This window comes from Coregonus clupeaformis, chromosome 15, assembly GCF_020615455.1.
Source record: "Coregonus clupeaformis isolate EN_2021a chromosome 15, ASM2061545v1, whole genome shotgun sequence".
NCBI classification, from domain to species: domain Eukaryota; kingdom Metazoa; phylum Chordata; class Actinopteri; order Salmoniformes; family Salmonidae; genus Coregonus; species Coregonus clupeaformis.
In genome coordinates this window covers 8,093,914-8,120,297 of record NC_059206.1, presented here as the reverse complement: position 1 = coordinate 8,120,297, position 26,384 = coordinate 8,093,914, and the positions used below count along the sequence as shown (strand labels likewise).

Sequence of the window (26,384 nt, the reverse complement as noted above, 5' to 3'; positions counted from 1 at the left end):
ATCCTCTAGCCCAGGGGTTTCCAACAGGTAGATATCCTCTAGCCCAGGGGTCTCCAACAGGTAGATATCCTCTAGCCCAGGGGTCTCCAACAGGTAGATATCCTCTAGCCCAGGGGTCTCCAACAGGTAGATATCCTCTAGCCCAGGGGTCTCCAACAGGTAGATATCCTCTAGCCCAGGGGTCTCCAACAGGTAGATATCCTCTAGCCCAGGGGTCTCCAACAGGTAGATATCCTCTAGCCCAGGGGTCTCCAACAGGTAGATATCCTCTAGCCCAGGGGTCTCCAACAGGTAGATATCCTCTAGCCCAGGGGTCTCCAACAGGTAGATATCCTCTAGCCCAGGGGTTTCCAACAGGTAGATATCCTCTAGCCCAGGGGTCTCCAACAGGTAGATATCCTCTAGCCCAGGGGTCTCCAACAGGTAGATATCCTCTAGCCCAGGGGTTTCCAACAGGTAGATATCCTCTAGCCCAGGGGTTTCCAACAGGTAGATATCCTCTAGCCCAGGGGTCTCCAACAGGTAGATATCCTCTAGCCCAGGGGTTTCCAACAGGTAGATATCCTCTAGCCCAGGGGTTTCCAACAGGTAGATATCCTCTAGCCCAGGGGTTTCCAACAGGTAGATATCCTCTAGCCCAGGGGTTTCCAACAGGTAGATGTCCTCTAGCCCAGGGGTCTCCAACAGGTAGATATCCTCTAGCCCAGGGGTTTCCAACAGGTAGATCTCCTCTAGTCCAGGGGTCTCCAACAGGTAGATGTCCTCTAGCCCAGGGGTTTCCAACAGGTAGATATCCTCTAGCCCAGGGGTTTCCAACAGGTAGATCTCCTCTAGCCCAGGGGTTTCCAACAGGTAGATATCCTCTAGCCCAGGGGTCTCCAACAGGTAGATATCCTCTAGTCCAGGGGTTTCCAACAGGTAGATCTCCTCTAGTCCAGGGGTTTCCAACAGGTAGATCTCCTCTAGTCCAGGGGTTTCCAACAGGTAGATCTCCTCTAGTCCAGGGGTTTCCAACAGGTAGATCTCCTCTAGTCCAGGGGTTTCCAACAGGTAGATCTCCTCTAGCCCAGGGGTTTCCAACAGGTAGATCTCCTCTAGCCCAGGGGTTTCCAACAGGTAGATGTCCTCTAGCCCAGGGGTTTCCAACAGCTAGATGTCCTCTAGCTCAGGGGTTTCCAACAGGTAGATATCCTCTAGCCCAGGGGTTTCCAACAGGTAGATATCCTCTAGCCCAGGGGTTTCCAACAGGTAGATCTCCTCTATCCCAGGGGTCTCCAACAGGTAGATATCCTCTAGCCCAGGGGTTTCCAACAGGTAGATGTCCTCTAGCCCAGGGGTTTCCAACAGGTAGATGTCCTCTAGCCCAGGGGTTTCCAACAGGTAGATATCCTCTAGTCCAGGGGTTTCCAACAGGTAGATATCCTCTAGCCCAGGGGTCTCCAACAGGTAGATGTCCTCTAGTCCAGGGGTTTCCAACAGGTAGATCTCCTCTAGTCCAGGGGTTTCCAACAGGTAGATCTCCTCTAGTCCAGGGGTTTCAAACAGGTAGATATCCTCTAGCCCAGGGGTTTCCAACAGGTAGATATCCTCTAGTCCAGAGGTTTCAAACAGGTAGATATCCTCTAGTCCAGGGGTTTCAAACAGGTAGATATCCTCTAGCCCAGGGGTCTCAAACAGGTAGATATCCTCTAGTCCAGGGGTCTACCTGTAGCTCTCAGCCCACCTATGAGTAGCTCACCAAGAAATTCTGAAAGTACATGCATTTTTTTCATGTGTTCCATCGCAAACTGTCATAAACATATAGCTCGCGGCTACTATCCAATCAGAAGCCACATTGACATTATCCTACCCCTGCTTAGCCACTATTGTCTTAAAAAGCCAAACGTAACAAAATATCTGCCAATACATTTACAACAATATCGCCCGTTTGTCTATTTGATGCGCACATTTGTCTATCACTCCGTATGTAGCCACTTAGCGATGCTAATGATAACCGTCTTGTGGGTAGACAGAATGACTTTCCCCAAAAACCTTCTCAATTAATTATTAACTGCAAAGTAGGCTTACCTGACAGAAAGATATCGTGAATATTTGTATCAATTAGGTGGCCATTGTTTTGTGCTGCAGCAGTAGGCCTAACATAAACATCACTAGACCGACACTTTCCTCTTTCTGAATAATGCAAACAAAAAAAATCTTACCTCAAAATTGGTCTTCTGATGTGATTTAGGCATTGACATGGACTCAGAACATCCATGTTTGTTCTTTCTCTATGAATAATTGTAATATTGAGAGTAAACAAACTAAACCAAAATCCAAAACCTGGAGAAAAAAAATAATACGGAGAAAACAGAATTCCCGAAAATACAAAATATAATTTTATGGGGACCCTTAGAGTTGTTTATTAACCATTATGTGACAAGGTATATTGACAGAAAACAAATATCTTGCACACGAAGGTCACGGGAAAGAGTTGCAGGGTAGAGAAGAGAAGAATATGCCTGCAGCTCGCAACAAGTTTCATGTTTTAAAAGTAGCTCTCATGCCTGAAAAGGTTGGTGATCCCCTGCTTTAGTCTATGCTTCCAGCAATCCAATGTTTTTAGGCTTGTGGGAAGTAATGACCACACAAACATAAATACACCAACATAATTTACGACAATATAAAAACACAAAAATGACAATATAATAACAATACGAACTTGTTTCACTAGTGGATGTATTTGAGCCAGGGTTGGGGTCAATTCCATTTAATGCCAAAACATTTCAGTTTACTTGCTGAATTCACCTGAATTGAAATGGAATTGACCCCAAGCCTGATTTGAACAGAAAATACTTTCTTTGGTTAATCATCTGTCTTTGATATCTGGGCTAATGTGTTGCCCTATTGATCACCAGCGTCAGTCTCAACCGTCATAGCACTAAGATTTCTACCCTTGTTTATTTGACGCCACCTTCTTGAATAGTCTCCACGGTTCACACAATCAACAGTGGAACAATGCAACTCCTGGGTCCCGTGGCAACAGCATCAGGATTTAGTAGAGAGCCAGGCTGAAAGTGGATACTGTTTGGAGGAGGGGAAACAGAGAAAGAATGCAAAAGAGGAGAGGGAGAGGGAGAGGGGGAGAGGGAGAGGGAGAGGGGGGGGGGGGGGGGGGGTAACAAAACAACATCAAAACACCCAGCTGGGAGGTTGAGGTGAGACATGAGTAGCATAGCAATGAACCCTTGGTCCCCTGGAGGGCCCTGTCACACACAGAGAAGAGGAAGAGAGGAGCAGAGATGAGAAGGAGAGAAGAGGTACAGATAGAGGATGATAAGGGGGGTACACTCACTCCTCCCCTCTGTAGAAATGACATGACCTTTGACCCCCCCCCACACCTAAAGCAGTCCATGTCCCTAGGGAAGAGCCCTGGGCCACTGTGTTAACGGATCTGATGAAGGCTGGAGACAGTGGAGAGCACAAGGGGTGGAGATGCAGTACCTAGATGAACACAGAGTGCTGAGGGGTTACAAAGCGTTATACGCTAGCTACTGAACACAGTGTGCTGAGGGGTTACAAAGCGTTATACGCTAGCTACTGAACACAGTGTGCTGAGGGGTTACAAAGCGTTATACGCTAGCTACTGAACAGAGTGTGCTGAGGGGTTACAAAGCGTTATACGCTAGCTACTGAACACAGTGTGCTGAGGGGTTACAAAGCGTTATACGCTAGCTACTGAACACAGTGTGCTGAGGGGTTACAAAGCGTTATACGCTAGCTACTGAACACAGTGTGCTGAGGGGTTACAAAGCGTTATACGCTAGCTACTGAACACTGCTGAGGGGTTACAAAGCGTTATACGCTAGCTACTGAACAGAGTGTGCTGAGGGGTTACAGGGTGTTATACACTAGCTACTGAACAATGTGCTGATGGGTTACAAAGCGTTATACGCTAGCTACTGAACACAGTGTGCTGAGGGGTTACAAAGCGTTATACGCTAGCTACTGAACACAGTGTGCTGAGGGGTTACAAAGCGTTATACGCTAGCTACTGAACACAGTGTGCTGAGGGGTTACAAGGTGTTATACGCTAGCTACTGAACACAGAGTGCTGATAGGTTACAAAGCGTTATACGCTAGCTACTGAACACTGTGTGCTGAGGGGTTACAAGGTGTTATACGCTAGCTACTGAACACAGAGTGCTAATAGGTTACAAAGCGTTATACGTTAGCTACTGAACACAGTGTGCTGAGGGGTTACAAGGTGTTATACGCTAGCTACTGAACACAGAGTGCTAATAGGTTACAAAGCGTTATACGCTAGCTACTGAACAGAGTGCTGGGGGTTTACAAGGTGTTATACGCTAGCTACGCCTGTGTTCAAAGGTGCTCTTTGGAGGGATTCTTAATGAAATCTTCATATTAGAAATAAATACCAAGGCGCTCTTTATATTGGGTGCAACTTAAAAAGTCCTACATTAACTTGGCATGTTTACAAGGATAATGAAATTCACATACTGACCATTCCAATGCAAAGTCTATGATATTTAAAGGAAGGTGGGACAAATTGCAGATTAAAGAAAGACTGAAGGGATGAGGTAGAGTGATAGTTGTTTTACAAAACTGATAAATGATCAAATCAAATTTGCCACATACGCCGAATACAACAGGTGTAGACCCTACAGTGAAATGCTTACTTACAAGCCCTTAACCAACAATGCAGTGTTAAGTAAAAAATAGATAAGTAAAAAATAATTAAATTAAATAACAGTAGGGAGGCTATATACAGCGGGTACCGGTACAGAGTCAATGTGCAGGGGCACATGTTAGTCAGGGTAATTGAGGTAATATGTACATGTGGGTAGAGTTAAAGTGACTATGCATAGATAATAAACAGAGGAGCAGCAGCGGGTAGCCATGATTAGCTGTTCAGGAGTCTTATGGCTTGGGGGTAGAAGCTGTTAAGAAGCCTTTTGGACCAAGACTTGGCGCTCCGGTACTGCTTGCACTAGCGTGCCTGGAGTCTTTGACAATTTTTAAGGCCTTCCTCTGACACCGCCTGGTATAGAGGTATTGGATGGCAGGAAGCTTGGCCCCAGTGATGTAGTGCCTTGCGGTCGGAGGCCGAGCAGTTGCCATACCAGGCAATGATGCAACCAGTCAGGATGCTCTCGATGGTGCAGCTATAGAATGTTTTGAGGATCTGAAGACCCATGCCAAATCTTTTCAGTCTCCTGAGGGGGAATAGGCTTTGTCGTGCCCTCTTCACGACTGTCTTGGTGTGTTTGTACCATGATAGTTTGTTGGTGATGTGGACACCAAGGAACTTGAAGCTCTCAACCTGTTCCACTACAGCCCTGTCGATGAGAATGGGGGCGTGCTCAGTCCACAATCATCTCCTTTGTCTTGATCACGTTGAGGGAGAGGTTGTTATCCTGGCACCACACGGCCAGGTCTTTGACCTCCTCCCTATAGGCTGTCTCATCGTTGTCGGTGATCAGGCCTACCACTGTTGTGTCGTCGGCAAACTTAATGATGGTGTTGGAGTCGTGCCTGGCCATGCAACCATGGGTGAACAGGGAGTACAGGAGGGGACTGAGCACGCACCCCTGAGGGGCCCCCGTGTTGAGGATCAGCGTGGCAGATGTGTTGTTACCTACCCCTTACCACTTGGGGTCGGCCCGTCAGGAAGTCCAGGATCCAGTTGCAGAGGGAGGTGTTTAGTTCCAGGGTCCTTAGCTTAGTGATGAGCTTTTAGGGCACTATGGTGTTGATGAAGTTAGCAGTTTGTTAAGCTTGTGTGAATTAATATGCTACGTTCATGAAGAGCGCTATAGTGGAAGAAGTGTTTCTCCTAAATGTACTACTGTAGGTGGGGCACAAAGGCCCTTGAGACTAGATGGTCGCAAATAGAATAAGCAGTCTGTTTCAAAATGTGTATTTCTGTATTTACCTTCTAATCTCTACAACTTGTAACTTGTGGCTCGAGGAAGGCTTCTCTTTGTCCTCGCCTTTCGGGAAACGAAGAGTGTCTGCACAGCAAGGGAACCATACGACACAATGTGTTGTGAGAGTGACTGAAAGTGAAGGAGGTGGGAGAAGATGGAAGAGAGAGAGTGAGAGTTGTAGGGAAGGTTGTGGTACAGTCGGTGTAGGGTGGGGAAATGGACCTGTCGGATGGATTGCGATTTCCCCTGTCTCCCCACATCTCTCTTTCCACCCTCTCTCTCTCTCCGGCCCACCCTCTCTCCCCACCCTCTCTCTCTCTCTCTCCGCCTGCGCCCTCTCTCTCTCTCCTCTCCACCCTCGCTCTCTCCCTCCCTCCCTCCCTCTCTCCACCTGCGCCCACTCTCTCTCTCACTCACTCTCTCTCTCTCTCTCTCTCTCGCTCTCTCTCTCTAAGGGCACAGCACAGGTACTGACAGACTGGCTGACAGGATGTCTTTACTGTTAGATCCAACACCACTAGACTGGCTGACAGGATGTCTTTACTGTTAGATCCAACACCACTAGACTGGCTGACAGGATGTCTTTACTGTTAGATCCAACACCACTAGACTGGCTGACAGGATGTCTTTACTGTTAGATCCAACACCACCAGACTGGCTGACAGGATGAGCATCTGCTAACTGACTAAAATGTCAAATGTAAATGTTTTACATATAGATCTCATGTTACTCTATTGAATTATTGTTTTTAAACATTGAACAGCGCCGGAGAAGATGGCTGCCGTTTTACAGCCCTCTAACCAACCCTCTAACCAATTGTACTATTATGTGTGTTTTTCCACGTTATTTGTAATTTATTTTGTACATAATGTTTCTGCCATCGTCTCTTATAACCAAAAAGAGCTTCTGGATATCAGGACAGCGATTACTCACCTCGCATTGGACGAAGATTTTTTTCTTCAACGAGGCGACGCGAGGATATCATACAGACACCCGACAAGGCCCAAATCCCCGTCATTCGCGTGAGGAAGAGACGGAGATATCGCGGACGCAGATCCGGGTGCCTTGTAAGGATCCGACGGCGAGCGAGTAAACTGCCTCTTCCATCAATCCTATTAGCCAACGTTCAAGCTTTTGAGAATAAAATGGACGATTTAAGATTACGGTTATCCTACCAACGGGACATTAAAAACTGTAATATCTTATGTTTCACGGAGTCGTGGCTGAACGACAACAATGATAACATTCAGCTAGCAGGCTATACGCTACATCGGCAGGATAGAACGGCTGACTCCGGTAAGACAAGGGGTGGCGGTCTGTGTATATTTGTAAACAACAGCTGGTGCACAAAATCAAATACTAAGGAAGTCTCGAGGTTTTGCTCGCCTGAGGTAGAGTATCTTATGATAAGCTGTAGACCACACTATTTACCAAGAGAGTTTTCATCTATATTTTTCATAGCTGTCTATTTACCACCACAAACCAATGCTGGCATTAAGATTGCACTGAATGAGTTGTACAAGGCCATTAATCAACAGGAAAACGCTCATCCAGATGCAGCGCTCCTAGTGGCCGGGGACTTTAATGCAGGGAAACTTAAATCCGTTCTACCTAATTTCTACCAGCATGTTAAATGTGCAACCAGAGGGAAAAAAAACTCTAGACCACCTTTACTCCACACACAGAGACGCATACAAAGCTCTCCCTCGCCCTCCATTTGGCAAATCTGACCATAACTCTATCCTCCTGATTCCTGCTTATAAGCAAAAACTGAAGCAGGAAGCACCAGTGATTCGGTTAATAAAAAAGTGGTCAGATGACGCAGATGCTAAGCTACAGGACTGTTTTGCTAGCACAGACTGGAACATGTTCCGGGATTCTTCAGACAGCATTGAGGAGTACACCACATCAGTCACTGGCTTCATCAATAAGTGCATCGATGATGTCGTCCCCACAGTGACCGTACGTACATACCCCAACCAGAAGCCATGGATTACAGGAAACATCCGCAAGGGTAGAGCTGCCGCTTTCAAGGAACGGGACTCTAACCCGGACGCTTATAAGAAATCCCGCTATGACCTCCGACGAACCATCAAACAGGCAAAGAGTCAATACAGGTCTAAGATTGAATCATACTACACTGGCTCTGACGCTCGTCGGATGTGGCAGGGCTTGAAAACTATTACAGACTACAAAGGGAAGCACAGCCGCAAGCTGCCCAGTGACACAAGCCTACCAGACGAGCTAAACCACTTCTATGCTCGCTTCGAGGCAAGCAACACTGAAGCATGCATGAGAGCACCAGCTGTTCCGGATGACTATGTGATCACGCTCTCCGTAGCCGATGTGAGTAAGACTTTTAAGCAGGTCAACATTCACAAGGCCGCAGGGCCAGACGGATTACCAGGACGTGTACTCCGAGCATGTGCTGACCAACTGGCAAGTGTCTTCACTGACATTTTCAACATGTCCCTGACTGAGTCTGTAATACCAACATGTTTCAAGCAGACCACCATAGTCCCCGTGCCCAAGAACTCTAAGATAACCTGCCTAAATGACTACCGACCCGTAGCACTGACGTCTGTAGCCATGAAGTGCTTTGAAAGACTGGTCATGGCTCACATCAACAGCATAATCCCAGAAACCCTAGACCCACTCCAATTTGCATACCGCCCCAACAGATCCACAGATGATGCAATCTCTATCGCACTCCACACTGCCCTTTCCCACCTGGACAAGAGGAACACCTACGTGAGAATGCTATTCATTGACTACAGCTCAGCATTCAACACCATAGTGCCCTCTAGGCTCATCACTAAGCTAAGGATCCTGGGACTAAACACCTCCCTCTGCAACTGGATCCTGGACTTCCTGACGGGCCGCCCCCAGGTGGTAAGGGTAGGTAACAACACATCTGCCACACTGATCCTCAACACGGGGGCCCCTCAGGGGTGCGTGCTCAGTCCCCCTCCTGTACTCTCTGTTCACCCATGACTGCATGGCCAGGCACGACTCCAACACCATCATTAAGTTTGCCGACGACACAACAGTGGTAGGCCTGATCACCGACAACGATGAGACAGCCTATAGGGAGGAGGTCAGAGATCTGGCCGTGTGGTGCCAGGACAACAACCTCTCCCTCAACGTGACCAAGACAAAGGAGATGATTGTGGACTACAGGAAAAAAAAGAGGACTGAGCACGCCCCCATTCTCATCGACGGGGCTGTAGTGGAACAGGTTGAGAGCTTCAAGTTCCTTGGTGTCCACATCACCAACGAACTATCATGGTCCAAACACACCAAGACAGTCGTGAAGAGGGCACGACAAAGCCTATTCCCCCTCAGGAGACTAAAAAGATTTGGCATGGGTCCTCAGATCCTCAAAAAAATTATACAGCTGCACCATCGAGAGCATCCTGACTGGTTGCATCACCGCCTGGTATGGCAACTGCTTGGCCTCTGACCGCAAGGCACTACAGAGGGTAGTGCGTACGGCCCAGTACATCACTGGGGCAAAGCTTCCTGCCATCCAGGACCTCTATACCAGGCGGTGTCAGAGGAAGGCCCTCAAAATTGTCAAAGACTCCAGCCACCCTAGTCATAGACTGTTCTCTCTGCTACCGCACGGCAAGCGGTACCGGAGTGCCAAGTCTAGGTCCAAAAGACTTCTCAACAGCTTCTACCCCCAAGCCATAAGACTCCTGAACAGCTAATCATGGCTACCCGGACTATTTGCACTGCCCCCCACCCCATCCTTTTTACGCTGCTGCTACTCTGTTAAGTATTTATGCATAGTCACTTTAACTCTACCCACATGTACATATTACCTCAACTACCTCAACTAGCCGGTGCCCCCCGCACATTGACTCTGCAACGGTACCCCCCTGTATATATAGCCTCCCTACTGTCACTTTATTTTACTTCTGCTCTTTTTTTCTCAACACTTTTTTTGTTGTTGTTTTATTCTTACTTTTTTTGTTTAAAATAAATGCACTGTTGGTTAAGGGCTGTAAGTAAGCATTTCACTGTAATGTCTGCACCTGTTGTATTCGGCGCATGTGACCAATAAAATTTGATTTGATTTGATTTGATTTTAATATTGATGTCATAAATGTATCATTTGGACAGTTCTTTATTAAACATGTAGTTATTTGTTACATCTACAGGTTCTAACTGGGGGTAAACTACTGGGGGTAAAACCTAACAGTACTACTTATTTCTCTGAGAGTGAGGCGGATATATAGCATTTAGCCTAAAATTATTTGTCTCTGAAATGAAACCATCAAGTGATAGATTTTAAACAAATACATGTCTGTCATTGAACAACCCCATGCCATGATTAGATAGGGAAAAAACACACCAATCTCTTTCATAATTTCCTTAAACAATAAAAGCTAATTGATCAACATTTCTCAAAATGGATATATAGTGTTTTGGAATGAAACTATCTAAATGTTGTCTATCACTAGCAGCACCATATCACCAGGTAACATTGTGAGTATGTTGTCTATCACTAGCAGCACCATATCACCAGGTAACATTCTGAGTATGTTGTCTATCACTAGCAGCACCATATCACCAGGTAACATTCTGAGTATGTTGTCTATCACTAGCAGCACCATATCACCAGGTAACATTCTGAGTATGTTGTCTATCACTAGCAGCACCATATCAGCAGGTAACATTCTGAGTATGTTGTCTATCACTAGGAGCACCATATCACCAGGTAACATTCTGACTATGTTGTCTATCACTAGCAGCACCATATCACCAGGTAACATTCTGAGTATGTTGTCTATCACTAGCAGCACCATATCACCAGGTAACATTCTGAGTATGTTGTCTATCACTAGAAGCACCATATCACCAGGTAACATTCTGAGTATGTTGTCTATCACTAGCAGCACCATATCACCAGGTAACATTCTGAGTATGTTGTCTATCACTAGCAGCACCATATCACCAGGTAACATTCTGAGTATGTTGTCTATCACTAGGAGCACCATATCACCAGGTAACATTCTGACTATGTTGTCTATCACTAGCAGCACCATATCACCAGGTAACATTCTGAGTATGTTGTCTATCACTAGGAGCACCATATCACCAGGTAACATATCAGTATGTATATCACCAGGTAACATATCAGTATTTATATCACCAGGTAACATATCAATATGTATATCACTAGTAGCACCATATCACCAGGTAACATAGCAGTATGTATAAATGTATTTGGTGAATGAATCTGGTTCTGAAGTGATGGAAAGAAAGGCTTTTGGAGGCCCCCCCTCCCCCCCCAAGTTGTTCCATTCTACACTAGAACAAGCCCCTCTGTGTTGTCTCCATTTTAATTACCCTCTCTTTTAATTGCCCCGACGGCGTAAATCGTGTCGCTGTATGTTTTGTTCAGTGTCTGTCATTGTTACGGTCCAAAGCTGGGGACGGTCGTAGCCCCTCTGTAAGGTTTTCATGGAAACCATGAATGGATGCCAAGAGGATGCTTCAGGGGGTGGGGGTGTGTGGGGGGGGGGGGCTCTTTAGGGGGTGGGGGCAGAGGAGACTATGGGGGTGGGGTTCGGGCGGAGTGGGGGCGGAGAGAGGAGACTCTTTAGGGGTGGGGGCGGAGAGAGGGGACTCTTTAGGGGATAGGGCGGAGAGAGGGGACTCTAGGGGATGGGGGCGGAGAGAGGAGACTTTAGGGGGTGGGGTGGGGGCGGAGAAATTGGACGAGGGGGTGTAGTGGGGGCGGAGAGAGGGGACTCTTGTTTAGGTTGGGTTGATGGGGTGAAGTTATGGACACAAGTGTTGCTGACAGGATTGTGGGGACTGTTTTAATGTGCGCACACATACACACAAAAGTACATACACAAATGCACTGAACTCCATTTCACTTTAACAGAGGATGGCTCCACGGTCACTTTGCTAGCAGATCTATTCTTTATTCACTGATGTAACCAATATTAAATATTGACACTTTCTTTCCTTCCTACCCCCCTCTCATATCCTGCTTTTCTCTCTCTCTCTCTCTCTCTCTCTCTCTCTCTCTCTCTCTCTCTCTCTCCTCATATCCCTTTCCCTCTCTCCTATTCTCTGTTTCTCTCTCTCCGGTCCTCCCTTTCTCTCTATCTTTCTCTCTCTCTCTCTCTCTCATATTCTCTCTTTCTCTCTCCTCCCTATCATTTTCTCTATCTCTCTTTCCTATCCTCCCTCTTTCTCTCCCAACCCTCTGCCTCTCTCTCTCCTATCCTTCTTCCTCTTTCTCTCATCCCTCTCTCTTTCTCCTCCAGTGAGAACGTGAATTCGTACTGCCTCCACATAGCAGAGGATGACGGGGAGGTTGACACGGACTTCCCCCCGTTGGACTCCAACGAGCCCATCCACAAGTTTGGTTTCAGCACTCTGGCCCTGGTCGAGAAGTACTCGTCCCCCGGCATGGCCGCCAAGCAGTCCCTCTTTGTCCGAATGTAAGTCCTATAAAGCAGCCATAACATAGTCCTTCCTGTGGCTCAGTTGGTAGAGCATGGCATTAGCAACGCTAGGGTTCTGGGTTCATGGCGTGTAGCCTAGCGGTTAAGAGCGTTGGGCCAGTAACTGAAAGGTTGCAGGTTCGAATCCCCAAGCCGGCAAAGTGGAATATCTGCCGTTCTGCCCTTGAGCAAGGCATTTAACCCCCAACAACAACTGCTCCCTGGGTGCTGATGACGTGGATGTTAATTTTTTTAATAAAATATTAAACTGTTCCCTAGATTTGTGACATCCATAGATTCCAACACCAACTTTTTATCTTGAGACTCTGAGTGAAGGTTGTTAAGGGGGAAGGCAACAGTGCAAGGCAATCCTTTCAGGGAGTATTCCCTCTCGAACACCATGCAATTCCCATGGTGCTTTTCTTGGAGCAAAGCATACTGCTGGCCAAGGGCACATTACAAAGGAACATGTGGCCTCCATATTAGCTGTTAAACAAAAAAAACAGAACCATATGAGATTTTAGCCAGGTTTCGTAATACATTTGATCTCTAGATTCCACCTGTCAAACCTTCACTGGTTGATTGTGCACACACAAACATTTGGATGCAGGCATGCACGCACACACACACATATATACAGTGGGGGAAAAAAGTATTTAGTCAGCCACCAATTGTGCAAGTTCTCCCACTTAAAAAGATGAGAGAGGCCTGTAATTTTCATCATAGGTACACGTCAACAATGACAGACAAAATGAGAAAAAAAAATCCAGAAAATCACATTGTAGGATTTTTAATGAATTTATTTGCAAATTATGGTGGAAAATAAGTATTTGGTCAATAACAAAGGTTTCTCAATACTTTGTTATATACCCTTTGTTGGCAATGACACAGGTCAAACGTTTTCTGTAAGTCTTCACAAGGTTTTCACACACTGTTGCTGGTATTTTGGCCCATTCCTCCATGCAGATCTCCTCTAGAGCAGTGATGTTTTGGGGCTGTCGCTGGGCAACACGGACTTTCAACTCCCTCCAAAGATTTTCTATGGGGTTGAGATCTGGAGACTGGCTAGGCCACTCCAGGACCTTGAAATGCTTCTTACGAAGCCACTCCTTCGTTGCCCGGGCGGTGTGTTTGGGATCATTGTCATGCTGAAAGACCCAGCCACACTTTCATCTTCAATGCCCTTGCTGATGGAAGGAGATTTTCACTCAAAATCTCACAATACATGGCCCCATTTATTCTTTCCTTTACACGGATCAGTCGTCCTGGTCCCTTTGCAGAAAAACAGCCCCAAAGCATGATGTTTCCACCCCCATGCTTCACAGTAGGTATGGTGTTCTTTGGATGCAACTCAGCATTCTTTGTCCTCCATACACGACGAGTTGAGTTTTTACCAAAAAGTTATATTTTGGTTTCATCTGACCATATGACATTCTCCCAATCCTCTTCTGGATCATCCAAGTGCACTCTAGCAAACTTCAGACGGGCCTGGACATGTACTGGCTTAAGCAGGGGGACACGTCTGGCACTGCAGGATTTGAGTCCCTGACGGCGTAGTGTGTTACTGATGGTAGGCTTTGTTACTTTGGTCCCAGCTCTCTGCAGGTCATTCACTAGGTCCCCCCGTGTGGTTCTGGGATTTTTGCTCACCGTTCTTGTGATCATTTTGACCCCACGGGGTGAGATCTTGCGTGGAGCCCCAGATCGAGGGAGATTATCAGTGGTCTTGTATGTCTTCCATTTCCTAATAATTGCTCCCACAGTTGATTTCTTCAAACCAAGCTGCTTACCTATTGCAGATTCAGTCTCCCCAGCCTGGTGCAGGTCTACAATTTAGTTTCTGGTGTCCTTTGACAGCTCTTTGGTCTTGGCCATAGTGGAGTTTGGAGTGTGACTGTTTGAGGTTGTGGACAGGTGTCTTTTATACTGATAACAAGTTCAAACAGGTGCCATTAATACAGGTAACGAGTGGAGGACAGAGGAGCCTCTTAAAGAAGAAGTTACAGGTCTGTGAGAGCCAGAAATCTTGCTTGTTTGTAGGTGACCAAATACTTGTTTTCCACCATAATTTGCAAATAAATTCATTAAAAATCCTACAATGTGATTTTCTGGATTTTTTTTTCTCAATTTGTCTGTCATAGTTGACGTGTACCTATGATGAAAATGACAGGCCTCTCTCATCTTTTTAAGTGGGAGAACTTGCACAATTGGTGGCTGACTAAATACTTTTTTCCCCCACTGTATATATATACACACACACACACAGTTATTATGCCCCGTACCAAAGAGCCACATACATGGTGACGATGAAACGCTGTTACCGGATGGGCATATTTATCCAATATGTCTTTTTCTAATAAGACCGTTTGTCAAGCAATTTGTAAGCAGTGTCCAAATGAAAGGCGTCGTCCGTCCGATAACCAATCCATAATGACAATCTGATTTAAAACGAACAATCAGATTCTGATGATGCATTTCCTCCAGTTTATAATTATAGGCCGTTTTCAATTTCAAAGCTTTTCACTTTTTACCTACATTTTATTTTTTCTTCTTAGGCTCCTTATTTTCAGCAGAGGAAACGTGTAAAGGCCTAAGAATTCTGAACGCGTTGCCAAAATGAAAAAGGGAAATCCAATACACAAAAAACAACAACTATCCCCACCCAATGAGAAATGTGTATTTCGTCAGTCGCAAATCCAGGAAAGGAACCAACCACCTCACCATCACTAAGTCCCCTCCTCTCCCACCTCCCTTTTATTTTCCAGAATATTCATCACAGCAATCGCAATGATTCAAATCCAGATGTCAAGCTGTAAGCTTCTGTGTATGTTGTATTGCACTCTAAATTTCTCAACTCTGAATCGGTTTCCTTTTTTGGCAGAGGACCTTGTCTGGAAACCTGTCTCCCTTTTTATCTTGTCTGGAAACCAGTCCCCCTTTTTATCCTGTCTGGAAACCAGTCCCCCTATTTATCCTGTCTGGAAACCAGTCTCCCCTTTCTCTCCCTCCTCCTCAGAAACACTTTGTTTATATATTGAATTGGATAAATTAATTGGCTAGCCAATAAGTATGAAATGGTTTTATCAGGGGTTATCAAGGTAGATTTTGTTTCTGAATTGTCAGGTGATATGCTTTGACATAGATGTTTTGATGCGTTGTTGTATTTTAATATCTGTGTGAGAGTTGGACTAGGAGATGTTAATCTCTGTGTGAGAGTTGGTCTAGGAGATGTTAATCTCTGTATGAGAGTTGGTCTAGGAGATGTTAATCTCTGTGTGAGAGTTGGTCTAGGAGATGTTAATGTCTGTGTGAGAGTTGGTCTAGGAGATGTTCATCTCTGTGTGAGAGTTGGTCTAGGAGATGTTAATCTCTGTGTGAGAGTTGGTCTAGGAGATGTTCATCTCTGTGTGAGAGTTGGTCTAGGAGATGTTCATCTCTGTGTGAGAGTTGGTCTAGGAGATTTTTTTTTTTTTTTTAATCTCTGTGTGAGAGTTGGTCTAGGAGATGTTCATCTCTGTGTGAGAGTTGGTCTAGGAGATGTTCATCTCTGTGTGAGAGTTGGTCTAGGAGATGTTCATCTCTGTGTGAGAGTTGGTCTAGGAGATGTTAATCTCTGTGTGAGAGTTGGTCTAGGAGATGTTCATCTCTGTGTGAGAGTTGGTCTAGGAGATGTTCATCTCTGTGTGAGAGTTGGTCTAGGAGATGTTCATCTCTGTGTGAGAGTTGGTCTAGGAGATGTTCATCTATGTGTGAGAGTTGGTCTAGGAGATGTTCATCTCTGTGTGAGAGTTGGTCTAGGAGATGTTCATCTCTGTGTGAGAGTTGGTCTAGGAGATGTTCATCTCTGTGTGAGTATTAAGACAGCTGAAGTGGCACATCCTCAGCCCGACATGTGGTCGTCTTTTCCGCTGTCACTTTGTGAAGTACATGGAAAATGCTCGCTTGGTTCTTTGAAATCAATTTCAGGGATTTATTAAAGGCTGAGGAAGGAGTGATTTTCTCTGGTTTGTGTAGATTTAGGTCAGCCCTTAACATATTGTTCATTTCATGAACTGTTAAGGAGGATAGCATCTAACTTTCCTTTGTAAACTTCTATAAACTTTGAATGAATGTATTGAAATCGAGATGAACCAATCCAAGATTAGCTCTAGCCTCGTCATTCTCAACAATACTGATGTCAATGTCCAAGTTGTTAAGATTTTAGAAGTCGTGTTGTGTATGCCCAGCATTAGAACAGTTTGCCCCAGTTAGAGCAGTTTACCCCCAGTAGTTTACCCCCAGTTAGAAAAGTTTACCCCCAGTAGTTTACCCCCAGTTAGAGCAGTTTACCCCCAGTTAGAGCAGTTTACCCCCAGTAGTTTACCCCCAGTTAGAGCAGTTTACCCCTAGTAGTTTACCTCCAGTTAGAGAAGTTTACCCCCAGTTAGAGCAGTTTGCCCCCCAGTTAGAGCAGTTTACCCCCAGTAGTTTACCCCCAGTTAGAGCAGTTTACCCCCAGTTAGAGTAGTTTACCCCCAGTTAGAGCAGTTTACCCCCAGTTAGAGCAGTTTACCCCCAGTTAGAGCAGTTTACCCCCAGTTAGAGCAGTTTACCCCCAGTAGTTTACCCCCAGTTAGAGCAGTTTACCCCCAGTTAGAGCAGTTTACCCCCAGTTAGAGCAGTTTACCCCCAGTAGTTTACCCCCAGTTAGAGCAGTTTACCCCCAGTTAGAGCAGTTTACCCCCAGTTAGAGCAGTTTACCCCCCAGTTAGAGCAGTTTACCCCAGTAGTTTACCCCCAGTTAGAGCAGTTTACCCCCAGTTAGAGCAGTTTACCCCCAGTTAGAGCAGTTTACCCCCCAGTTAGAGCGGTTTACCCCCAGTTAGAGCAGTGTACCCCCAGTTAGAGCAGTTTACCCCCAGTTAGAGCAGTTTACCCCCAGTTAGAGCAGTTTACCCCCAGTAGTTTACCCCCAGTTAGAGCAGTTTACCCCCAGTTAGAGCAGTTTACCCCCAGTTAGAGCAGTTTACCCCCAGTTAGAGCAGTTTACCTCCAGTTAGAGCAGTTTGCCCCCAGTTAGAGCAGTTTACCCCCTGTAGTTTACCCCCAGTTAGAGCAGTTTACCCCCAGTAGTTTACCCCCAGTTAGAGCGGTTTACCCCTAGTTAGAGCAGTTTACCCCCAGTTAGAGCAGTTTACCCCCAGTAGTTTACCCCCAGTTAGAGCGGTTTACCCCTAGTTAGAGCAGTTTACCCCCAGTTAGAGCAGTTTACCCCCAGTAGTTTACCCCCAGTTAGAGCAGTTTACCCCTAGTTAGAGCAGTTTACCCCCAGTTAGAACAGTTTACCCCCAGTTAGAGCAGTTTACCCCCAGTTAGAGCAGTTTACCCCCAGTTAGAGCAGTTTACCCCCAGTTAGAGCAGTTTACCCCCAGTTAGAACAGTTTACCCCCAGTTAGAGCAGTTTGCCCCCAGTTAGAGCAGTTTGCCCCCAGTTAGAGCAGTTTACCCCCAGTAGTTTACCCCCAGTTAGAGCAGTTTACCCCCAGTTAGAGCAGTTTACCCCCAGTTAGAGCAGTTTGCCCCCAGTTAGAGCAGTTTACCCCCAGTAGTTTACCCCCAGTTAGAACAGTTTACCCCCAGTTAGAGCAGTTTACCCCCAGTAGTTTACCCCCAGTTAGAGCAGTTTGCCCCCAGTTAGAGCAGTTTGCCCCCAGTTAGAGCAGTTTGCCCCCAGTTAGAGCAGTTTGCCCCCAGTTAGAGCAGTTTACCCCCAGTAGTTTACCCCCAGTTAGAACGGTTTACCCCCAGTTAGAGCAGGTTGCCCCCAGTTAGAGCAGTTTACCCCCTGTAGTTTACCCCCAGTTAGAGCAGTTTACCCCCAGTTAGAGCAGTTTACCCCCAGTTAGAGCAGTTTGCCCCCAGTTAGAGCAGTTTGCCCCCAGTTAGAGCAGTTTGCCCCCAGTTAGAGCAGTTTACCCCCAGTAGTTTACCTCCAGTTAGAGCAGTTTACCCCCAGTAGTTTACCCCCAGTTAGAACGGTTTACCCCCAGTTAGAGCAGGTTGCCCCCAGTTAGAGCAGTTTACCCCCAGTAGTTTACCCCCAGTTAGAGCAGTTTGCCCCCAGTTAGAGCAGTTTGCCCCCAGTTAGAGCAGTTTGCCCCCAGTTAGAGCAGTTTGCCCCCAATTAGAGCAGTTTGCCCCCAGTTAGAGCAGTTTACCCCCAGTAGTTTACCTCCAGTTAGAGCAGTTTACCCCCAGTAGTTTACCCCCAGTTAGAGCAGTTTACCCCCAGTTAGAGCAGTTTACCCCCAGTTAGAGCAGTTTACCCCCAGTAGTTTACCCCCAGTTAGAGCAGTTTGCCCCCAATTAGAGCAGTTTGCCCCCAGTTAGAGCAGTTTACCCCCAGTAGTTTACCTCCAGTTAGAGCAGTTTACCCCCAGTAGTTTACCCCCAGTTAGAGCAGTTTACCCCCAGTTAGAGCAGTTTACCCCCAGTTAGAGCAGTTTACCCCCAGTAGTTTACCCCCAGTTAGAGCAGTTTACTCCCAGTAGTTTACCCCCAGTTAGAGCAGTTTACCCCCAGTTAGAGCTGTTTACCCCCAGTAGTTTACCCCCAGTTAGAGCAGTTTACTCCCAGTAGTTTACCCCCAGTTAGAACGGTTTACCCCCAGTTAGAGCAGGTTGCCCCCAGTTAGAGCAGTTTACCCCCTGTAATTTACCCCCAGTTAGAACGGTTTACCCCCAGTTAGAGCAGGTTGCCCCCAGTTAGAGCAGTTTACCCCCTGTAGTTTACCCCCAGTTAGAGCAGTTTACCCCCAGTTAGAGCAGTTTACCCCCAGTTAGAGCAGTTTACCCCCAGTAGTTTACCCCCAGTTAGAGCAGTTTACTCCCAGTAGTTTACCCCCAGTTAGAGCAGTTTACCCCCAGTTAGAGCAGTTTACCCCCAGTAGTTTACCCCCAGTTAGAGCAGTTTACTCCCAGTAGTTTACCCCCAGTTAGAGCAGTTTACCCCCATTAGTTTACCCCCAGTTAGAGCAGTTTACCCCCAGTTAGAGCAGTTTACCCCCAGTTAGAGCAGTTTACCCCCAGTAGTTTACCCCCAGTTAGAGCAGTTTACTCCCAGTAGTTTACCCCCAGTTAGAGCAGTTTACCCCCAGTAGTTTACCCCCAGTTAGAGCAGTTTACCCCCAGTAGTTTACCCCCAGTTAGAGCAGTGTACCCCCAGTTAGAGCAGTTTACCCCCAGTTAGAGCAGTGTACCCCCAGTTAGAACAGTTTACCCTCAGTTAGAGCAGTTTACCCCCAGTTAGAGCATTTTACCCCCAGTTAGAGCGGTTTACCCCCAGTTAGAGCAGTTTACCCCCAGTTAGAGCAGGTTGCCCCTAGTTAGAGCAGTTTACCCCCAGTAGTTTACCCCCAGTTAGAACAGTTTACCCCCAGTTAGAGCAGTTTACCCCCAGTTAGAGCAGTTTACCCCCAGTTAGAGCAGTTTACCCCCAGTTAGAGCAGTTTACCCCCAGTTAGAGCAGTTTACCCCCAGTTAGAGCAGGTTGCACCCAGTTAGAGCAGTTTACCCCTAGTTAGAGCAGTGTACCCCCAGTTAGAGCAGGTTGTCCCCAGTTAGAGCAGTTTACCCCCAGTTAGAGCAGGTTGCCCCTAGTTAGAGCAGTTTACCCCCAGTAGTTTACCCCCAGTTAGAACAGTTTACCCCCAGTTAGAGCAGTTTACCCCCAGTTAGAGCAGTTTACCCCCAGTTAGAGCAGTTTACCCCCAGTTAGAGCAGTTTACCCCCAGTTAGAGCAGTTTACCCCCAGTTAGAGCAGGTTGCCCCCCAGTTAGAGCGGTTTACCCCCAGTTAGAGCGGTTTACCCCCAGTTAGAGCAGTTTACCCCCAGTTAGAGCAGGTTGCCCCCAGTTAGAGCAGTTTACCCCCAGTTAGAACAGTTTACCCCCAGTTAGAGCAGTTTACCCCCAGTTAGAGCAGTTTACCCCCCAGTTAGAGCAGTTTACCCCCAGTTAGAGCAGTTTACCCCCAGTTAGAGCAGTTTGCCCCCAGTTAGAGCATTTTACCCCCAGTTAGAGCAGTTTACCCCCAGTTAGAACAGTTTACCCCCAGTTAGAGCAGTTTACCCCCAGTTAGAGCAGTTTACCCCCAGTTAGAGCAGTTTACCCCCAGTTAGAGCAGTTTACCCCCAGTTAGAGCAGGTTGCCCCCAGTTAGAGCGGTTTACCCCCAGTTAGAGCGGTTTACCCCCAGTTAGAGCAGTTTACCCCCAGTTAGAGCAGGTTGCCCCCAGTTAGAGCAGTTTACCCCCAGTTAGAGCAGGTTGCCCCTAGTTAGAGCAGTTTACCCCCAGTAGTTTACCCCCAGTTAGAACAGTTTACCCCCAGTTAGAGCAGTTTACCCCCAGTTAGAGCAGTTTACCCCCAGTTAGAGCAGTTTACCCCCAGTTAGAGCAGTTTGCCCCCAGTTAGAGCAGTTTGCCCCCAGTTAGAGCATTTTACCCCCAGTTAGAGCAGTTTACCCCCAGTTAGAACAGTTTACCCCCAGTTAGAGCAGTTTATCCCCAGTTAGAGCAGTTTACCCCCAGTTAGAGCAGTTTACCCCCAGTTAGAGCAGTTTACCCCCAGTTAGAGCAGTTTACCCCCAGTTAGAGCAGGTTGCCCCCCAGTTAGAGCGGTTTACCCCCAGTTAGAGCGGTTTACCCCCAGTTAGAGCAGTTTACCCCCAGTTAGAGCAGGTTGCCCCCAGTTAGAGCAGTTTACCCCCAGTTAGAGCAGGTTGCCCCCAGTTAGAGCAGTTTACCCCCAGTTAGAGCGGTTTACCCCCAGTTAGAGCAGTTTACCCCCAGTTAGAGCAGTTTACCCCCAGTTAGAGCAGTTTACCCCCAGTTAGAGCAGGTTGCCCCCAGTTAGAGCAGTTTACCCCCAGTTAGAGCGGTTTACCCCCAGTTAGAGCAGTTTACCCCCAGTTAGAACAGTTTACCCCCAGTTAGAGCAGTTTACCCCCAGTTAGAGCAGGTTGCCCCCCAGTTAGAGATGTTTTTTTCTGTGTTGTGCCCAGGGGCTTTACTCTAATCAGTTTGTTGTGTTAATTTATCGGAGAGAGCTGTTTAAGGAGCTCCTATTCATTTTAATTGCTAATCGGGTTTGGAGAGGCTGCCTCTGCCAGGGAGAAGTTGGCACTCGATGATGGCCAGAGACTCAGGCGGTATGTGTGTGTGTGTCTTCCTGTGTCCTTGTTTGTGTATACAAGTGTTAAAGTGTGTGTGTTTGTAAATATATGTGTGTGCGTGTGTGTGTGTGTGTGTGTATCTATGTCTGTTGTAGCCTAAATCACAGAGCACCCCTGGTTCTACTTTACAGACATGCACTACTGTAGATTACCATTTGGCCTGGGCCCAAAAGGCTCTGCTCTTTAACCACAGATTAAGCGCTCCGTCTGATGGCTAGACTAGCTGGACTGTTTAAAACCTCTTAAGGCCCTCCTGTAGTTCAGTTGGTAGAGCATGGTGCTTGCAACGCCAGGGTTGTGGGTTCGATTCCCACGGGGGGGGGCCAGTATGAAAAATGTATGCACTCACTAACTGTAAGTCGCTCTGGATAAGAGCGTCTGCTAAATGACTAAAATCTCTAAAATCTCTTAAGGATTGGATCCTTTTTTTCAATTTTCACCTAAAATGACATACCCAAATCTAACTGCCTGTAGCTCAGGACCTGAAGTAAGGATATGCATATTCTTGATTTCATTTGAAAGGAAACACTTTGAAGGTTCTGGAAATGTGAATGTAGGAGAATATAACACATTAGATATGGTAAAAGATAATACAAACAAAAATACATTTATTTTTGTTGTTGTTGAATAATCTTTGAAATGCAAGAGAAAAGCCAGACAGTGATGTAGAATTCTAGGTGTAATTTAGAAGTTGTCCACCAGATGGCAGCAGTGTGTGTGCAAAGTTTCAGACTGATCCAGTGAAGAATTACATCACTACACAAGTTTTCCCAAATGTGCCGAATTGGTAAATGTATACAGTTTCTACATTTGAATATAAAATTTATTTTTCAAACAAAACTACACATCATGTTATCTCTGGGACCCTCAGGATGATAAATCAGAGCAAGATTACTGAATGTAAGTACATTATTTACCTTCAAAGGTGAATGTATCAAATCAGTTGCCATGATAAAAGTGTTTTGTTGTTGTGCACTATCCTCAAACAATAGCATGGTATTTTCTTGCTGTAATAGCTACTGTAAATTGGACAGTGCAGTTAGATTAACAATAATTTAAGCTTTCTGCCCATATAAGACATGTCTATGTCCCTGAAAGTTGGCTGTTGTTTACAACGCCATTCTTGTCACATATCGCATATTGAGCAGCAACTCTCCCAGTATAGGGACACCGATCCCGTAGAGGTTAAAGAGCCACAGAACATGCCAATTGGCACGTCTGTTTTTCCTGTTGCTCATTAGAAAAACAAGATTTCAGTCTTGGAGGTGTGTTCCCGGACCGATTCAGCATTTGGTTAATGATGTTTGTCCCCCGTGAGCCGAGTTCACTTCCTCAAAATCCCCAGACTTAATCTAAGATAACTCAAGAAATCTGTAAATAATTGATGTTTTTGCCGAGGATGTTTTAGTTGAGAAATTTTACATCTAAATAAGGTGTTTGGTACAGTATTTATTTAGTAAAACAATGCACAACGTGTAGTCTTATGTAAACCAGATAGAGAACAATCACTGCAGCTGTTCACCCAATGTTAGTGGTGGCTAGGCTAGCTGGACTCTTTTAAGCGCTCCATCTGGTGGCTAGGCTAGGCTAGGCTAGCTGGGCCCTTTAAGCGCTCCATCTGGTGGCTAGGCTAGGCTAGGCTAGCTGGGCCCTTTAAGCGCTCCATCTGGTGGCTAGGCTAGGCTAGGCTAGCTGGGCCCTTTAAGCGCTCCATCTGGTGGCTAGGCTAGGCTAGGCTAGCTGGGCCCTTTAAGCGCTCCATCTGGTGGCTAGGCTAGGCTAAACCCAAGCTTGGCCCTGGATCATTGCCCTGGTTGAGGAGTAAAGCAGTGTGAGGGGTGCTGAGCTGATCCCTATCTAAAGAGTGTGAAGGGAATGAACAGTTGCACACTTCAGGGAGAAGGGGGGTGAATAGGAATGGGTCTCTTGTCTCAGTACATGGTGCTGCGAGGGTTCAATACGCTCCACTGGGCCTGGCCTCAATATTTTTTTTATGACAATAAATAAGATTAAATGGACAGGGGGGCTAAGAAAGAGGGAGAAGGTGAGAAGGATGGAGAGACTCCCAGACTGACCTGAAGGCTGGGCTGTGGTCAGCAAGAAGACCTCTGACCACACAACCAAAGCCAATGTGAAGGCCAGCCAGTTGCTGAAGTTGTCAGGCTCAACCTTAGGGGGAGGACAGGCCCAGGCAAATAGGAGTGGACATACAGTGCCTTCGGAAAGCATTCAGACCCATTGACTTTTTCCACATTTTGTTACGTTATAGCCTTATTCTAAAATGGATTAAATAAATAAAAATCCTCAGCAATCTACACACAACACCCCACATTGACAAATTGAGAACAGAACATTTTTGCAAATGTATTACAAATAAAAAACAGAAATACCTTATTTAAGTAAGTATTCAGACCCTTTGCTATGAGACTCGAAATTGAGCTCAGGTGCATCCTGTTTCCATTGATCATCATTGAGATGTTTCTACAACTTGATTGGAGTCCACCTGTGGTAAATTAAATTGATTGGACATGATTTGGAAAGGCATACCCCTGTCTATATAAGGTCCCACACTTGACAGTGCATGTCAGAGCAAAAACCAAGCCATGAGATCGAAGGAATTGTCTGTTGAGCTCCAAGACATGATTGTGTCGAGGCACAGATCTGGGGAAGGGTACCAAAACAGTTATGCAGCATTGAAGGTCCCCAAGAACACAGTGGCCTCCATCATTCTTAAATGGAAGAAGTTTGGAACCACCAAGACTCTTCCTAGAGCTGGCCACCCAGCCAAACTGAGCAATCGGGGGAGAAGGGCCTTGGTCAGGGAGGTGACCAAGAACCAGATGGTCACTCTGACAGAGCTCTAGAGTTCCTCTGTGGAGATGGGAGAACCTTCCAGAAGGACAACCATCTCTGCATCACTCCACCAATCAGGGCTTTATGGTAGAGTGGACAGACGGAAGCCACACCTCAGTAAAAGGCACATGACAGCCCCTTGGAGTTAGCCAAAAGGCACCTAAAGACTCTCAGACCATGAGAAACAGGATTCTCTGGTCTGATGAAACCAAGATTGAACTATTTGGCCTGAATGCCAAGCGTCACGTCTGGAGGAAACCTGGCACCATCCCTACGGTGAAGCATGGTGGTGGCAGCATCATGCTGTGGGGATGTTTTTCAGCGGCAGGGACTGGGAGACTAGTCAGGATCGAGGCAAAGATGAACGGTGCAAAGTACAGAGAGATCCTTGATGAAAACCTGCTCCAGAGCGCTCAGGACCTCAGACTGGGGCGAAGGTTTACCTTCCAACATGACAACAACCCTAAGCACACAGCCAAGACAAAGCAGGAGTGGCTTCGGGACAAGTCTCTTAATGTCCTTGAGTGGCCCAGCCAGAGCCCGGACTTGATCCCGATCTAACATCTCTGGAGAGACCTGAAAATAGCTGTACAGCGACACTCACCATCCAGCGTAACAGAGCTTGAGAGGATCTGCAGAGAAAAATGGGGGAAACTCCCCAAATACAGGTGTGCCAAGCTTGTAGTGTCTTACCCAAGAAGACTCGAGGCTGTAATTGCTGCCAAAGATGCTTCAACAAAGTACTGAGTAAAGGGTCTGAATACTTATGTAAATGTGATATTTCCGGTTAAAAAATATTTATAAATTAGCCAACATTTCTACAAGCCTCTTTTCGCTTTGTCATTATGGGGTATTGTGTGTAGATTGATGAGGGAAAAAAACAATGTAATCAATTTTAGAATAAGCCTGTAACCTAACAAAATGGGAAAACAGTCAATTGGTCTGAATACTTTCCGAAGGCACTGTATCTCTCCAGACCTGACTGAAACCAGGACGGAGGACTGTTCTCTCCAGACCTGACTGAAACCAGGACGGAGGACTGTTCTCTCCAGACCTGACTGAAACCATGGCAGATGGACTGTTCTGTCCAGACCTGACTGAAACCAGGATGGATGGACACATCTCTCCAGACCTGACTGAAACCACGATGGAGGACTGTTCTGTCCAGACCTGACTGAAACCAGGACGGAGGACTGTTCTCTCCAGACCTGACTGAAACCAGGACGGAGGACTGTTCTGTCCAGACCTGACTGAAACCAGGACGGAGGACTGTTCTGCCCAGACCTGACTGAATCCAGGGCCTATGGACTGTTCTGCCAAGACCTGACTGAATCCAGGGCCTATGGACTGTTCTGCCCAGACCTAACTGAAACCAGGATGGAGGACTGTTCTTTCCAGACCTGACTGAAACCAGGACGGAGGACTTCTTTCCAGACCTGACTGAATCCAGGACGGAGGACTGTTCTCTCCAGACCTGACTGAAACCAGGACGGAGGACTGTTCTCTCCAGACCTGACTGAAACCAGGACGGAGGACTGTTCTCTCCAGACCTGACTGAAACCAGGATGGAGGACTGTTCTGTCCAGACCTGACTGAAACCAGGACGGAGGACTGTTCTGCCCAGACCTGACTGAATCCAGGGCCTATGGACTGTTCTGCCCAGACCTGACTGAATCCAGGATGGATGGTCACATCTCTCCAGACCTAACTGAAACCAGGATGGAGGACTGTTCTCTCCAGACCTGACTGAAACCAGGACGGAGGACTTCTCTCCAGACCTGACTGAAACCAGGACGGAGGACTGTTCTCTCCAGACCTGACTGAAACCAGGACGGAGGACTGTTCTCTCCAGACCTGACTGAAACCAGGACGGAGGACTTCTCTCCAGACCTGACTGAAACCAGGACGGAGGACTGTTCT

At 46.6% G+C, this 26,384-nt stretch overlaps 1 protein-coding gene across 1 annotated transcript in view; it reads left to right on the top strand.

Annotated features, from left to right (window-relative positions):
* Window positions 1-26,384, top strand: part of mapkap1 (MAPK associated protein 1) — a 102,371-nt gene that overhangs the window by 18,194 nt on the left and 57,793 nt on the right. Inside the window, exon 5 of the mRNA XM_041897337.2 lies at window positions 12,221-12,397. Within this exon, the coding sequence (XP_041753271.1) occupies window positions 12,221-12,397 (177 nt within the window). The remainder of the gene's footprint in view (window positions 1-12,220; window positions 12,398-26,384) is intronic.